The sequence below is a fragment of the Rhinolophus sinicus genome, chromosome 3 (genome assembly GCF_057876585.1).
Source record: "Rhinolophus sinicus isolate RSI-liver-muscle chromosome 3, RSI-T2T, whole genome shotgun sequence".
Lineage (NCBI taxonomy): Eukaryota > Metazoa > Chordata > Mammalia > Chiroptera > Rhinolophidae > Rhinolophus > Rhinolophus sinicus.
The window spans coordinates 21,358,399-21,374,159 of NC_142503.1; the positions used below are offsets into that span (position 1 = coordinate 21,358,399).

The following is a 15,761-nucleotide window of genomic DNA, read 5'->3' on the forward strand; positions in this document are numbered from 1 at the left end:
GTGACTATTCAAGAGTAAAATGAGACCCAAAAAATGAAATTTTTAAAAAAGAAAAAGGCTTGCCCAATCTACAAAGATAATATGTGAAAAACTTGAAAGAAAAACCCAAGTCTCCTGTTCTTGTACCCCCATGGTCTTCTACAGTCTCCTGGTTCTCTAAGAGACCGGAGGAAGCTTCTGACCCAAGAAAAAAATTGAACCAATATGGTACTGAATTACAAAATTTTCTGGAAATTATGGGCTAAGGCAACAAACAGTTGTCAGGAAAAACAAGATGTAAGTACCCAATACATTTGAATATGGTTTTACTGAAGCATAAGTCATTTCAAAGCAAAAGCAGTTTATGATGTCAATTCTAACATATAATACATTTAAGTCATTATATGAACTTAAGTTTTTATTTGTGTATTTCACTGTAGTGCTGACAACAAAATGACATCTGTGTACCAGAGCATACATACATCAACAGTAAGATGTAACTTTTCATTACACCACTGCTAGGATATTTAGCTTTTTGTAGGACACATAAGCATTTAAGATGGCCACACCAAATAATTGGTTTTTTCCCCTTAGATAATCTTAATTTTTTATCAGTAATACTTTATCAACCAAACTGTTAATAGAACTGTAAATTATCTGGGTGATGGGGTGTGGGGGTAGAGGGGGGAGGAATCATTCAACTGTGTTATATATAATAGTCGCTGGAGTAATCTCACACATACCAATAAGGAACTGTCATCATAATTAAGGGCTAGTTACTGTTGTTAGTTGCACAACAATAAAGTTCTTTTCAAAATATTGGTTAGCCCACTTATAGTATGAAAAATGCCCTTTCCACTTACGCAGAAGAAAAAATATTCAGAAAGTTATTTTTGGCCTTGCTATGTCAAAAAGTCAACTGTACAAAGATCTACGTGTCAAACCTAAAATTATAATTTTAAAAGTCTATTAAAAACAAAAATGTCATGCATTTTTATTATTAATTATGCAGAGGCTTTAAAACTGTTGCAAGACCATATAGTATATATTAGCTTTTATACTGCTAATGCACAACTAACAGCAAACTTGATTAGATTAACAGAAATCTGTCTTAATTACACCTTTATATATCACACTAGAGAAACAAATGCCACAAGATCTGCAGAAACATTCAGTTCTGAGCACTTAAATGGCAGGATAACCTTTTGTGTTGTAATCCATCACATATAGAATAACAAAACAAAAGGAAAAAATTCTGCAGTCTCACGTTGCAAAAAAACGTACTGCTGTAAAATATTAAGAAGGGGTAAAGGTATCATCTATAACACAAAGAAATAACTAGTGTCAAAGAACAAACAAAACCTCTAAATAAAAATCTCAAAATACACATAGCAACTGAAGCACAAATACTGCATTAAATACAGTAAAGATATTTAATAAGACTAGTTAATAAAAGACACAAAAATAGGGGGAACTAGGATAACCAGTAAATAAAACCAAAATAATGGGAAAAACATCTGAACCAGTTTTCCCATAGTTGGAGCACAATTCTTTTGGGGGGTGTCTTTCCATTCATATAACACCTAACACTGTACATTAAGATTTTAATGACATAGAAAAACTTGGTTCTTCCATGAAATTCTTGATAAATTTTTCAAAGTAGACATTATCATGAATGAAAAACAGCCAACAAATGGGCATCTGTTGTTTTTAACACTGTAGATTTACAGAAACTTTTTAAAAGTTATCGTAATCTTTTTTGTCTTTTTTCCCCTCAGCTTCAAATCCATCAACTCCATCGCTATCCCTTCTTCGTTTCCTGTTGTTGTGGATGTTAAAACGCTGGCTCATTTGGGGTAATGGATCCATGCCTAGAACTTTGTGTATCTGGCGGAATGCAAGGAGCCTCAACGCAAACTGCAACAAAGAGTCAGAAGTTAAGAGTTAATTTAAAAAATAAAAAATTTAGTATTATGTTCGTTAAAAAAAACAATCTGAAATAATATACAGCAAAAGAAAAGTGTCAACTTATTCAGTGAACCCCTTTTTGGGTCATAGTCACATATTTCCCCATTTGCACACACTCACTCAATCACCCAGATTTACACAAGGAGAATCATACTTCAACTTGTTAATTTCATGAACTAAGGAAAATTTTCACTACATGGCTATGTATACACAGTCACAAGATCTCATGGAATCTCGAAACCAGAGGGACTTGAGGCACTATTCCTCAAATTTCTGGGAATATACACCCTTTAAACTAATTCAAGGAGATTTTATTATAGTTATTTGGTTAAATGGCAACTTTAACTATACGATATAACCCTCAATGTAACTGTTTATTTTTTGAAATGATTTCTGTACCACCCTGACAATCACTAATCTACCATTCTGTCTCTGTAAATTTTCCTACTATGAATATTTCATATAAATGGAATCATATGGCTTTTTGTGTCTGGCTTCTTTCACTCAGTATAAAGTTTTCAATGTTCATCCATATTGTAGCACGTATCGGTACTTCATTTCTTTTAATGGCTGAATAATATTCTACTGTGTGGATATACTATAGTTGTTTACCCATTCACCAACTGATGAACATCTGGGATGTTTCCACTTTTTGGCAATTATGCATAATGTTGCTATGAAGATTTATGTACAAGTTTTTGTGTGGACATGTTTTCAGTTCTCTTGGGTATGTATTCATGCACGTAGGAGTCAAACTGTTTTCCAAAGTGGCACTGTTTAGACTATTTTTAACTCCTCTTTATTTTTTGTCAGATGAGATAGTACATTTAACACATTTCTGGAAACAAAAAGGTAAAGCTATGGGAGTCTTAGATTGATTTTTTTCATTCATTCATTCAGTTCACATATTTTTTCCTTTTCCATGATTCTTCTTCAAACAGGATTAATAAATAATAGTGATTGTGATAATAGCTAACATAAAGATGAATACTGAGGCAGGTAATAGGAACAAAAATGATTCATTTGAACTATGGTGTTGGAGGGAGAGCTCTACGGATACCCTGGACCACCAGAAAGACTAAATAAGCGGGTTCTAGAGCAAATTAAGCCTAAAACATCATTGGAGGCAAAAATGACAAAACTGAAGCTGTCCTACTTAGGGCACATCATGAAAAGGCAGGCTTCTTAGGAAAAGACAATAATGCTGGGGGAAAACATAGAAGGCAGCAGGAAAAGAGGAAGACCAAATATGAGATGGACTGACTCCATAAAAGAAGCCCTAGGCATGAATCTGCAGAGCTGAGCAGGGCTGCTGAGGACAGGACACGGTGGACATCACTCATTCACAGGGTCGCCAGGAGTTGGAGCCAACCCAATAGTACACGATACACACATTAAAGTTCCACATGTGAATTCATTCAATCCTTCCAACAATCCTGCTTGAGACAAAAACTGCTTTTATCCCCATTTTATAGATGAGATGGCAGAGCTGGAATTCAAACCCAAGGTGTCTTGACTCCAGAGCCCACACTTTTAATTACCTCATTAGATGGCGTTCCCAGTGGCAGGAAAAGGTAAACTATAACAATAATTCCACAAACTACACATCACATCACATCACAACACTTCTGTACAACCGGAGGACATAGTTTCTCTACTGATCTTGATATGTATGCTGCTGCATTTTTATATTTACGTAATACACTTAACTAGACACACATAGTTAAAATAATAAAATTTAAGGGTATATCAGGGAAATCTAGTTTAAATTATAATCCCTTCTAAGGGCTTACTTACTAAAGCAGCAGCAGAATGAATACTACACAGTATCTCTTCTAAAAGACAGTTATAAAAAAACAAAACCTTATGGGTGGTGACCCACCAAAGCTTTGGGATTAGGAACACACAGGTACCTGTGCACTGGATGTGATGTCTTCACGCTGCTGGTCAGTCATTGTTGCCAAGGTGTCAAAGGGATCCTTCTCACAAGGATCCAGAAGTCCAGGACTACCTACAGCAATCACCATAGTGAGAATAAGATTAGCTTTTTGTCAAAGAAAGAAGAGTTCTTATTCAATTATCAAATATACAAACATTAAAACTGAAGTAAAATTTACCTTTAAGAATAATCCCTGAAGAAATGCATTCAAAAACTCTTCTCAGTGCATCTCCAGGGCTCTGAGGACTAGAAGCACTACTGATTGCTTTCTCTACCAGTAACTCCATAGCCTAAAAATAAAAACGTAAGAAAATGTGTTTAACAGTTTACAGACCAAAGGAATTATCCATTTGCAAACACTTAGAATGACAAACTACTTAATGAAAATTAAAAATTTTAAAGACTTAAAAAGTTACATAGAACAAATCACAAAAACAAAAAAAAAAATACATTACAATACAAAAACCATCAAAATTAAATAAGTAATGAAAACAAAACTCATAAGGCAATATGTAATTCAGATTTTTAAAAGATTTTACAATTTATAATAAAGAAAAATGTAAAGTAGATTAATAGGTTTTTAAAACTATTTTTATTGTTATCCTTTACTGTTAAAATACGAGTCTTTAAAATTCTTTAGATATTTAGAGCTAATATACATTTGTTCTTTAATACCTACAGACTGATGATACTAAGGAGTTAGAGCAGATCAATCTTATACTAAGAAGACTTTTTTATTTTTATTTTACAAACAATGTATATTATCTAAATTTTCATATAATGCACAACTGAACTTCTATTATCCCTAAGGAAAATACATATTATGCTTTCACAATGAATAAAAGACAAACGTAAAAGCACAGATTTAGATAGCAGCCTACCCAGGAAGTATTTTGAAGGGTGTATTAGAAAATTTGCTTTCATACAGATTTTTAAAATTGAGACATAATCCCCATGACAAGATTCACTCTTTTAAAGTATACAACTCAGTGGTCTTTAATACACTTACAAAGTTGTTCAATCATAAACACTCTCTAATACCAGAATACTTTCATCACTCCCAAAAGAAACTCCATACCCATTAGTAGTCATTCTCCATTCTCCCTTTCCTTTAATCCCTGGCAACCACTAAATCACTTTCTATTCCTATAGATTTACCTATTCTGGATATTTCATACAAATGAAACCATGTAAAATGTGACTTGGTGTCTGGCTTCCTTCACTTAGGGTTCACCCATGTTGTAGCTTTTAACTTAAATAAGATCACCAATAACAATTCCAAGGAAGTAAACAGATTGGAACTACAGTGAAATCCTTAAAATGATACTGAGGCTGAAAATACCTTAGTGAGAATCCAATTTTTAGTTGTGTGCTTAAAAAGCTCATAAATTTAATCAGGGGGAAAAACTATGTCAAGTTATTCACTCCTAGGCCATTACTCAAATCTTTTCACTAAGAATTCTATAAAGTTTCGACACAGGAATATTGCAGTCCCACACAAATTAGGAATAAGTTTTAAGAGAGACGGGAATTTAAAGAGACAGTGCACATTAACAACAGTAAAATATGACAACTGGCAGCATGAGAGATTGAAATAAAATTGAAAATAATGTTCATGGTGATAAATGTAAATCACAACTAAAAAAATTAAGAGGTTCAGTTTATCCAGTTTAATAATGCAGAAGATGTCAAGATTTTTGAAGGATTTTCATTGAAAATTTTCAGTATTTTAAGGAATCAGCTGTAGTTTTCCAGACAGCTCTATGAGTGTGCAATAAATTTCTATTTCAAACAAATCAAGTATTATTTTAGGATGTCCGACAGAATGTGAAATTCTGAAAGATAAGTTGAATGTCACATATTTTAAACCTCTTTGCCTAGCATAAATGGCCAGCAAGTAGTAAATACTTAATATGTTTATGAAACAGAAAACTTTTGGAAACAATGTGAAAATAATCCTACTGATAAAAGAAGTCAAGAATAACAAGCAAATTACTTACTGATGTTAGGCTTAAAATACCAAACATAAAATATGCAACTTTCCAAACTTTTACTTAGTACCTTTAGAAAATATTAAGGGAAAAACAAGTATTAAATAATCACCTATAATCTGTATGTCAAGATAGAGAATGTTTCAAGTAATTCAAACCTTTCTCAAAAATTGCTTGTTGACTGGCCTAAGAAGTGGGAATTCGTGATTTATACTTGCATATAAAGGTAGAAACTAATTAAAAACCAAGAAAGAAATGATTTACTTATGAAAAACAAAAAGACAATGTATTTAAACACAATGAAACTAAGTCAAGTATCTGACTTCTAGGTCAGATCATCTCCTGTGAAAGCAAGCAATTTAAAAATGTTAATTTTCTACAGAACATGGCTATTCTTCAATAGATGTCTACAGTTTGTGGCTTTCCTAAGCAATAGAAGTGGAATACATGTGATTTATAAACTCTAAAATGTATGAATTCATAAGTAAAAGGACAATATGAAAGATGAACAGAATCAAATTAGGGAAATGATAATTAACTATAATATAAAGGATCTTGGTAGCTAAAGTTATTTAAAGAGAAAAATTCTCTACATTAAATAATCTGAAATCAATGATTGTAGTATTTGCTTTAAAAAAGTCAGGAAGCATATTATCTTCCCCATCTCTAGTAATATTAATAACAATAATGCTAGTTACAAAATGGCAGGTACCATGCTAAGCACTTTAAATGCATTTAATTTTCATAACTAGACGCTATTAAGCCACAATTTTAAAGATTAAAAAGAAAACTTAAAGAGGTTAAGTAGTTGTCCAAAGTTATACAGCTAGAAGATGAAAAGATTATGATTTGAACCCAGGTCTGTGACTCAAAATCCTTTTTTTTTTTTAACTACAACTGTATCTCAATAAATATTTTTTTTATCAATGGGTGATCAAGACAGGTAACAACTAATTTCCTTGGATATTAGTTTCTAGCTCTGGCAGAGGTCAAGGGCCATATTTTAAAAAACACCTGTGAGATTGTGGTAACACAGATACTTTCATTTGGTGTTGAGTGTAAACTGGTAAAACCTTTTTTTAGTATACAACTGGCAAGATCAAAGGCACATACCACCAATGCCAGCACTAAAGATTTACTATAGGATTACTATACTTAAATAAAAACAGGAAATTTATTCAGTGCAGATGTTTATCTGTAATGGACTGGAAACAATGGAAATATCTAACACTAGGAATTCTGGTTAAATAATAGCAATAGTAGCATGATTAAATAACAATAACAGTAGCAGTTACCCTTTTCACCATTGTAACTGAGTGCTTATTATATACTAAGCACTGTTCTGAGCCTTTACACACATTAATCAATTTTAATCATCACGATCACCTTTCGGAGACAGATGTAATTCCCATTTTATAAAGATGTTTGTTATTAAAATAGGATTTTATGAATACAATTACAAGCAATTGTATATACAAAAGCCAATTCTATATTCCAATTGATAGAGTAATATTGATACATGCACGACAGACTTCCATTCCTAAATCCATTTGCAAGATGTTACAATTTTGTATTATACTTATGCACAGCACCTTATTTCATACTTAACAATTCTTAATAAAAACTGTCAAGAGTTTACTCACAGCTACTGGTGATTTAGCAGTGAGTGTGCACTTTAGGTTGTTTTGTTAAGTGGTAGCTAAGTGCTGAGTTATTATTTTTAAGCTAAAGTGAATGATGATATATTCAAAAGTATAAGTTGCTGATTCTAAGAAATATCAGTTCTTTGCCCGGAGATGTCAGTGTCCTATCATTTAAAAACTCTTTATTAGTGAGTTTTAAAAGTGATTTTCTTACTACAAGCCACCACCACTAAAATCTAAATTTTTTGCATCTATCTAAAATACTCTTGAAAATCCAATAACATATGTGCAAAGAAATGTTAAATCACACATTTCAACTGCTGTTTGAACAGAAAGTATAATTATGGCATTTCTCTCAGCTTCTTTGGGAGCAGTCCTTTTACATTTGACAGATCATTCTTTTTAAAAATATAAGCGAGGCAAAATTCACGTAACATAAAATTAACTATTTTAAAGTAAATAATTCAGTGGTATTTAGTACATTCACTATGTTTTGCAATCACCACCTCTATCTAGTCCAAAATGTTTCCATCATTTCAAAGTAAAGCCCCTTACCCATTAAACAGTTTGTTCCCATATTCTATCCTTCCCCAAGCCTATGGCAACCACCAATCTGTAGTAGGTCTTTATGTGTATTCTGGATATTTCATACCAATGCAATCATATAATGTGTGACCTTTTGTGTCTGGCTTCATTCACATGTTTGAGAGGTTCATCCACGTTGTCACGGATCATTCTTTTGTGTAAAATATTCCTCACCCTAATATATATTAACTACATACCTTTTTGTAAATTACAGCAGGTATAGCATTCTAGAGGTTTAGGTACCATATAGCAATTCTGATGCCAGACTAACCTTACAATAGAACTTTGTATTTTCTTTACCCAACACTATAGATTCAGGACAAAAGAAAAACTAATTTGAAGGCAGAGTACCATTTTCAATACTCATCGCAGTGGTAAAGGAAGAGCTTAAAAGCAGGCATTGTTAAAGACATTCAAACTAAGTAACTCGAATGCTAAATAAAATTGAAAATAATAAAGCTTCTAAGAATTTCAAATTTCCTTTAAGGAAATCAAGAAGAAAAGTTAGTCTCTGCTTAAGGTGATAGTTAAAAACCAAATCTCAAGATCTCTTGCCCCCAAAACATGATAATGATTAAGAAATATGTTATGGGGCAGCCAGTTAGCTCAGTTGGTTAGAGCGTGGTGCTCTTAACAATAAGATTGCCAGTTCGATCCCCACATGGGCCATTGTGAGCTGTTGCCCTTCACAACTAGATTAAAACAAATACTTGACTTGGAGCTGATGAGTGGGTCCTGGAAAAACACTTGAAATAAATAAAAGTTAAAAAAAAAAATGTTACAACACACACTACTGTCAACCAATCAAAACTGAAATTAACTTCAACAAAACAGAGGAAAAGGCCAGTGAAAGAACATTTCCAAGAAACTAAGTAGCTTGGCAAACTCTCCATGTAGCTCTTATATTGGCTTTCTAGAAAGAATATGGAGGTGGGGGTTGGCAGGTGAGTGAAAAAATCCAAAAAATTTCACCAGTAACCTGCCAATTTGGAGAAGTGGAACAAGTCAAGTTGCAAATAGTCCCAAGAAAAGATATTTTCCTAATTGTAAAAACCCCTTCTGACCATCTTCCATCTCATCAGAGAAAGGTAAAGTAATAGAATTCACCATAATAGAGACCCTTTGTGGAAGTGAGGAAGGGAAGAGCAAAAGAATCCTAATTATCCACATCTAATTATGTCTAACAATAAATAGACATTTGGATAACATGTAGATAAAAATAAGGTAAGATCTTCCAAAGGAGAGGTAGAGATAAATATCAAAGATGGCTGTGAACTCTCAACACAAGGTCCCAAAGTGGCTTCACACAGCCAAAACCCCTTCTTGGTTCAGGGAATTGTAAGCTGTTCCTGAAAAGGAGATGACAAACAGACTCAGAAAACAAATACAGCAGATTCTGCATAGGCAAATGCTCCATGAGCCCATCCTGGGTTTGAAACCTAAAGCCTAAAGGTGTGCCAATGGAACCCACCTCAGAGTAGCACAGCACATCTGATCAAGACACAGAAGAAAGCACAGCCCATGTCTATAACAAGGCTGCATGCAGCCAAACCCTATTCCTTTTCATAAGCAATCCTCAAGGTACAGCTCACAGGTGAACAAAAAAGGAGAGGTATTTAAAAATGTGACAATTCTTGTTTGGATGTCTCGGCACGTAAAGCTGATATTGTGAACTGAAGACGCTAAGCACTAACGAGATGAAAAAAAACAAAAACAAACCAGGCGTGACATCTTTGTATTTGCGTGGAAAACAGCATGAAAAAAATCTATTCTCTACGGGCTTTGAGTGATAATTATAGTTAATTCTATTAGGTTAGTGCAAAAGTAATTGCAGTTTAAAAGGTTAGAAATAATTGCAAAAACCGCAATTACTTTTGCACCAACCTAATAGTTCATTGCTTGTAACAAGTGCACTGCTGCTGCAAAATATTGATGGGGAGGCTGTACATGGCAGAGGGGATGTGGGAACTCTATGTAATTTCTGCTCAATTTTGCTGTGAACCAAAAACTGCACAAAAAATAACTATTAAAAAATAATAATAATCTACTCTTGAAGAACCTTAATTTAATGGAGATGTAATCTGCTAACATTTTGAGTTATAAGACAACTTGATGCATAAAAGTAGACAATAAAATTAAGAGCTCAAAGGTGAGATGAAAAGATTACAAAGCTAATAAAGAAAATTGAAATGCAAAATAACACTATTATAGAACTAATGAATTTATTATAAGTAGCACAGAGGATTAGGACATAGTGGAAAATCAAGTTACTGCCAGAGACAATAACAGGGTACGCAACAATAAAGAGAACAAAGATTAAAATAGTCACAAAGACAATAGCTATGCAGGACAAAGAGAATCCAAGATAAGAATAATTGGTCTCCCTAAAATAGAGAATGACATTAGACATAATTAATCAAACTGAAAGAAAAATCAAATCTGTAGGACAAAAGAACATAAAGATTTCAATGAAATGCTTATATCCAGGACGGCCCAGTGGCTCAGGTGATTGAAGCACTGCTCCTAAAGCCAAGGTTGCCAGTTCAATTCCCACATGGGCCAGTGAGCTACGCCCTCTACAGCTAAGATTGTGAACAACAGCTTATGAACAACAGCACTCCCTGGAGCTGGGCTGCCATGAGCAGCTGGAGGTTGGCCTGAGCTGCTGCAGGATGCTGTGTGCTGCCATGAGCGACTGGCTGCCGTGAGCTGCTGTGAGGAGCCAACCGACAACTGGCGACTGATTGCCTCAGCCGGGGGAGCGCAAAGCTCACAATACCAGCATGGGCCAGGGAGCTGTGGCCTACACGCTAGATTGAGAAACAATGGCTTGAATGGAGAGTGGAGGTGGAAGAAAGGGGGGGAAGCAATAGAATCCAAGTCATAATCTGATTAAAGTTACTGAAATTCGAGGATAAACAAGGAATTCTTTCAACAGCCTAAGTAAAGGCAAAATAATTAGGCTGGACTTAAGACTTTGCAATACTCAATGCCTGATGATAATGTATTGATAGCAATATTTGAAATTAAGAGGGAAAAACTATGACCCAACAATGTGTTTCTCATTAAAGTAATGTCAATTGGCAGATTCTCAAACATAAAAGAAATTCAAGAAACTTAAACACTTTTTGATAAAAACTACCTGATGACAAAATACAGTCAATCAAGAAATGAATAGGAGGGACCGGCCCGGTGGCTCAGGCGGTTGGAGCTCCATACTTCTAACTCCGAAGGCTGTCGGTATGATTCCCACATGGGCCAGTGGGCTCTCAACCACAAGGTTTCAAGTTCGACTCCTCGACTCCCACAAGGGATGGTGGGCTCTGCCCCCTTCAATTAAAATTGAACAAGGCACCTTGAGCTGAGCTGCCTCTGAGCTCCCGGATGGCTCAGCTGGTTGAAGCGCACCCTCTCAACTACAAGGTTGCCGGTTTGACTCCCACAAGGGATGGTGGGCTGCGCCCCCTGCAACAAACAACGGAAACTGGACCTGGAGCTGAACGGCACCCTCCACAACTAAGATTGAAAGGACAACAACTTGACTTGGAAAAAGTCCTGGAAGTATGCACTGTTCCCCAATAAAGTCCTGTTCCTTTCCCAATAAAATCTTAAAAAAAAAAAAAGAAATGAATAGGAGAAACCCCAGTAAAAAACCTAGTGGTTTTAAAAATCTGGAACATAAACAATCATAGGAAATAACACTACATAAGGTAAATGTAGTTACTTTTATACATAAAGTAAATGTAGTTACTGTTACACTTTTAAGGTTTAAAAAAGTATAAGTGTATAAATTCCCTCCTTTTCTAAAGTGGAATCAGCATATAAATAAACCAAGAAACAAGTTTAAATACATTATTGCTTATTTAAAAGAAACAAATGAAACAAATGAAAGAAGAAACAACAAAAAGCCCAAAGGAGGAAGGAAGGGGTGTAGGAAGAAGTGATAATTTTCTCCGCTTTTATAGATGAGAGATTGACAGACATTATCTAAAATTGTTAAACAAATAGATAAAAGATAATATCACATAAAATTAGAAGGATAGCTAATTGCCTAAATCAGAAGGAAAACATTCATAAGAACAAGAAAAGGAAAAAGATAAGAATTACAGCAAAAGACAGAAGAAAACAAACGAAACATGAACAGAATCACACCAGAAAAATGCTAACAAAAAGAAAGGTAGAGTTTCAATATTAATAAGTGAACAATTCTTATTAACTCATGGCAGACAGTATTAAATGAGGGGTCCTTTATAATGGCAAAGGGTTCAGATTCACAACATAACCATCTTAAGTGTTTATGTCCAAAATATCACTGCAACAAAACAATAAAGCGGAAACAGTAAGAAATGTAAGAGAAATTAACAGAAATATAATAGAGTAGCAGATTTTAATTCATTTTGGTCAGTCCATATTCAGATGTAGTACACAAAAAATATTTAAGGAAAGAATATAGAAGGTACGAACAGAATGACTGATGAACTTGAACTAAGATGTATATATTGTACACTGTTGAGAACACATCTTTTAAGTGTCTGGTTTATAAAAATTGTACATATTACTGGACCACAAAGAAAAAGTTTAAATAAAAAAAACTGCAAATAGAATACATTTATTAGATGACAATGCTATACAAACTTTGTGTTTTTTTTTTACAGAAACAAAAGCCACCCTCCTTCAATCATGTAGACTTTAAAAATTTCCTCAAAACTACTCTTGGCTTAAGCAATAATATTAATATAAATTTCAGATAGAATGGAAAATAAACAGAAAAATATTACGTACATGGCCAAAAATCTGTGTTCAGCTTTAAATTACAGCTTTAACACCTCTACATAATTAAAGTGTGAGTGAATTAAATAAGTAACTCAAGAAGTGTGTAAAAGAACAATAAAAATAAACCCAAGGAAAACAAATCAGAAATTAATGAATTATTAAAGAGGAAAATGGTAGATATGACAGATAAATCTAAAGGGCTGATTCTTTGGGGTGAAGGGGAAAAAAATAGATAAACCACTGCCTAAAGTTTATTATAGAAGTACCAAATACTAGGAGTAATTTTAAAATTCAAAACACTGACGTCTTGGTGTGTTTCCAACTACTGAAATACTGGTGTACTTTATATGTACATGATTTCAAAGATCAGCTAGCGATTGCCCTCCCTGACTCTCCCATCACTACCCTGCAATGGCCTATGCCCCCAAATTCCTTTCTCCTGTGCATCCTTTCTTTCCCACTCGGCTCTTACAGCTCTGTACCTTCAAAGGCGAGAGTGCCCTCTGAAGTTGATCGCTCTTTCTGATGAGAGGAAAAATAAGGTGTAGGGCAGAGCAAGGCCATCTGCAAGTGGTGGACCTCCAGACTCCAGGAGTGGCCTTGAAGGAGTGGCCTGAGAGTCCATTCTCATATGTATTGAAGCTTGGGCTTAGTAAAACAGAAAAAGCATCAAAGGGCACCTGGGATGAGGGGACTGAAGTTCAAGGAAGCAGGAAGTAAAATGATACAGAATGCTTAATTCTATAAATTTTTAAAATTTGAAGTTATGATGCTTGTGTATTTTTATATTTCAATCTACTGAGAATTTGGTAAGTTCTGATCACAAATAAATACTGAAACACACCATTTGTCATTTTGCTTTCATATGGGTACTGCTATTACTGGGTAGTCTAATCGATCAATCAAACAAGGAAAAATTGAAAGCAAAAAAGGTAGTAATAAAGATGCTACCAGATACAAGAACAAAAATTCCAAACTCTGTAACATTATTATAGAGTTAGTGCATTATAGATTCAAAATCTGACAAAGGAGACAAACAAAACTACAAAATAATTATTTTATGTCACTGCAAAAGTCCTAAATAGACTATCAGCAAACAAACTTAACAGTTCATTTAAAATTATTCTCGTATACTATATGAGAGTCATTCCTGGAATGCAAAGGTAGTTCAATATGAGAACACTTACTTGTATAATACACAATATTAACAGATTAAAGAAGAAATTTACTATAAATTTATGTCAATACTTTGAAAAATTATGTGATAAAGTTCAATTTCCATTCCTGACTCAAAATTACTTAGTAAACCAGGAAAAGACTGATACTTCTAACATGACAAGGAAGTAAATATCTCGAATAAAATGCTATACATCACTTTACACTATAGAAGCCTTTTCAATACAATTAGGAACATAACATGGAAGGGATAGCATTATTTCTTTTATTCTATATTTATTATAGAAGTACCAAGTAAATTAGAAGAAAAAAAAAAGGAAAAATATTGGGAAGAAGGCAAAATATCACTTGTAGATATGATTCAAAGACTAGAAAACCTAAGAGAATCACACGAAAAAACTTATTACAAATAAAAAAATGCAATCAGGTGTTGGGTTACAAAATTAATATCCAAAGTTAACAGCTTTTATATACATAAACAATAACCAGAAGATAGAATGTGAGGAAAAATAACTCTAAAAGATAAAATACTTAGGAACAAAAAAACCAAAACCACTTAACATGCACAGAAGATATTCAAATCTAAATAGGTACATAAATTTCAATAAGGACATTCCATAATCTTGGCTAAGAAGAGTTAGTACTGTAATTATCAAGTGATGCCAGTCCCCAAATTAACCTGCTGACTCAATGCAGTACTACACAGAAACCATCAAGGGAACTTTGGAGAAACTGAACGAAATGGTTGTCCAGTTCACTTGGAAAAACAAACATATGAGAAAAGCCAAAAAAATTCTTCTGTGTTTATAACAGGGGGAAGAGAATGGAGAGAGGGCATGAGATGAACAATCAGAACTTTAAAAACACTATGAAGCTTCAATAATCAAGAGAGTAGTTCGAGAGAAGAAAATGGGCTGAAGAATAAAAAGACAATCACAGAAAACAGGCCCACAAAAAAAGGAACTTTGGTTTATGACAGGGTTTCTCAACCTCAATGCTACTGGTGACCAATTTTGACAACTATATAAAAATGTCTCCAGACATTGTCAAATATCCCGTAGCAGGTAAAATTGCCCCTGGTTTATGATAATGATATTTCAAACTGGGGGTTGGGAGAACAGACAATCATTATTAAATTATTAAATGGTACTGAAATAATTGTCAGTTGGTCTGGTAAAACATATAGCTGGATCCAACTTTAATCAATTAATAATTTTTAAATTAATTGTATAAGCAATAGATGCATATTTTATCCTGGAAAAAACCAAACATTATATAGATCTCTATCCTAAGAATCCCTTTTACTCACTCATCAGAGACAACCACTATTGTTAAGTTGGAAAATATCCTCCTAGGAACTTTTGCTAGGTATTAAAAAAGATATATGCACCTGTAGAAAATAAAAATTTGATGGGGGAAAAAAAACCTCTAGAAGAACGCATGTATGAACGGATTTATAACCAAAAATACAAGAGGATTTTGTAAGTAGGATACAAAATCATAAAAGATAAGTGAGTTAGAATTTGTAAAAATTTTTAAACTTTTATATAGCAAAAATTATTATAGAGTTGAGAAGCAAAACAGCATGGTATTGGCAGAAAAACAGAAACACAGACCAAGGGAATAGAACTGAAAACCCAGAAATAAACCCACATAAATATAGGCAGATAATTTTTGACAGAGGAGCCAAAATTACACCATGGAGAA

The 15,761-nt window shown here is 33.8% G+C and overlaps 1 protein-coding gene across 4 annotated transcripts in view; it reads right to left on the reverse strand.

The window, feature by feature from the left end:
- Positions 1 to 288: 288 nt before the first annotated feature.
- ZFR (zinc finger RNA binding protein) overlaps positions 289 to 15,761 on the reverse strand; it is a 69,553-nt gene continuing 54,080 nt past the window's right edge. For all 4 annotated transcript variants that reach the window (XR_016020602.1, XR_016020601.1, XM_088796469.1 and 1 more), the window contains 3 exons: positions 4,065 to 4,176; positions 3,861 to 3,958; positions 289 to 1,896 (listed from right to left, as the gene is read on the reverse strand). Coding sequence is in view for 2 of the 4 variants with exons in the window: in XM_088796469.1 (XP_088652595.1) it covers positions 1,717 to 1,896; positions 3,861 to 3,958; positions 4,065 to 4,176 (390 nt within the window). In the remaining 2 variants the exon portion in view is untranslated. The remainder of the gene's footprint in view (positions 1,897 to 3,860; positions 3,959 to 4,064; positions 4,177 to 15,761) is intronic.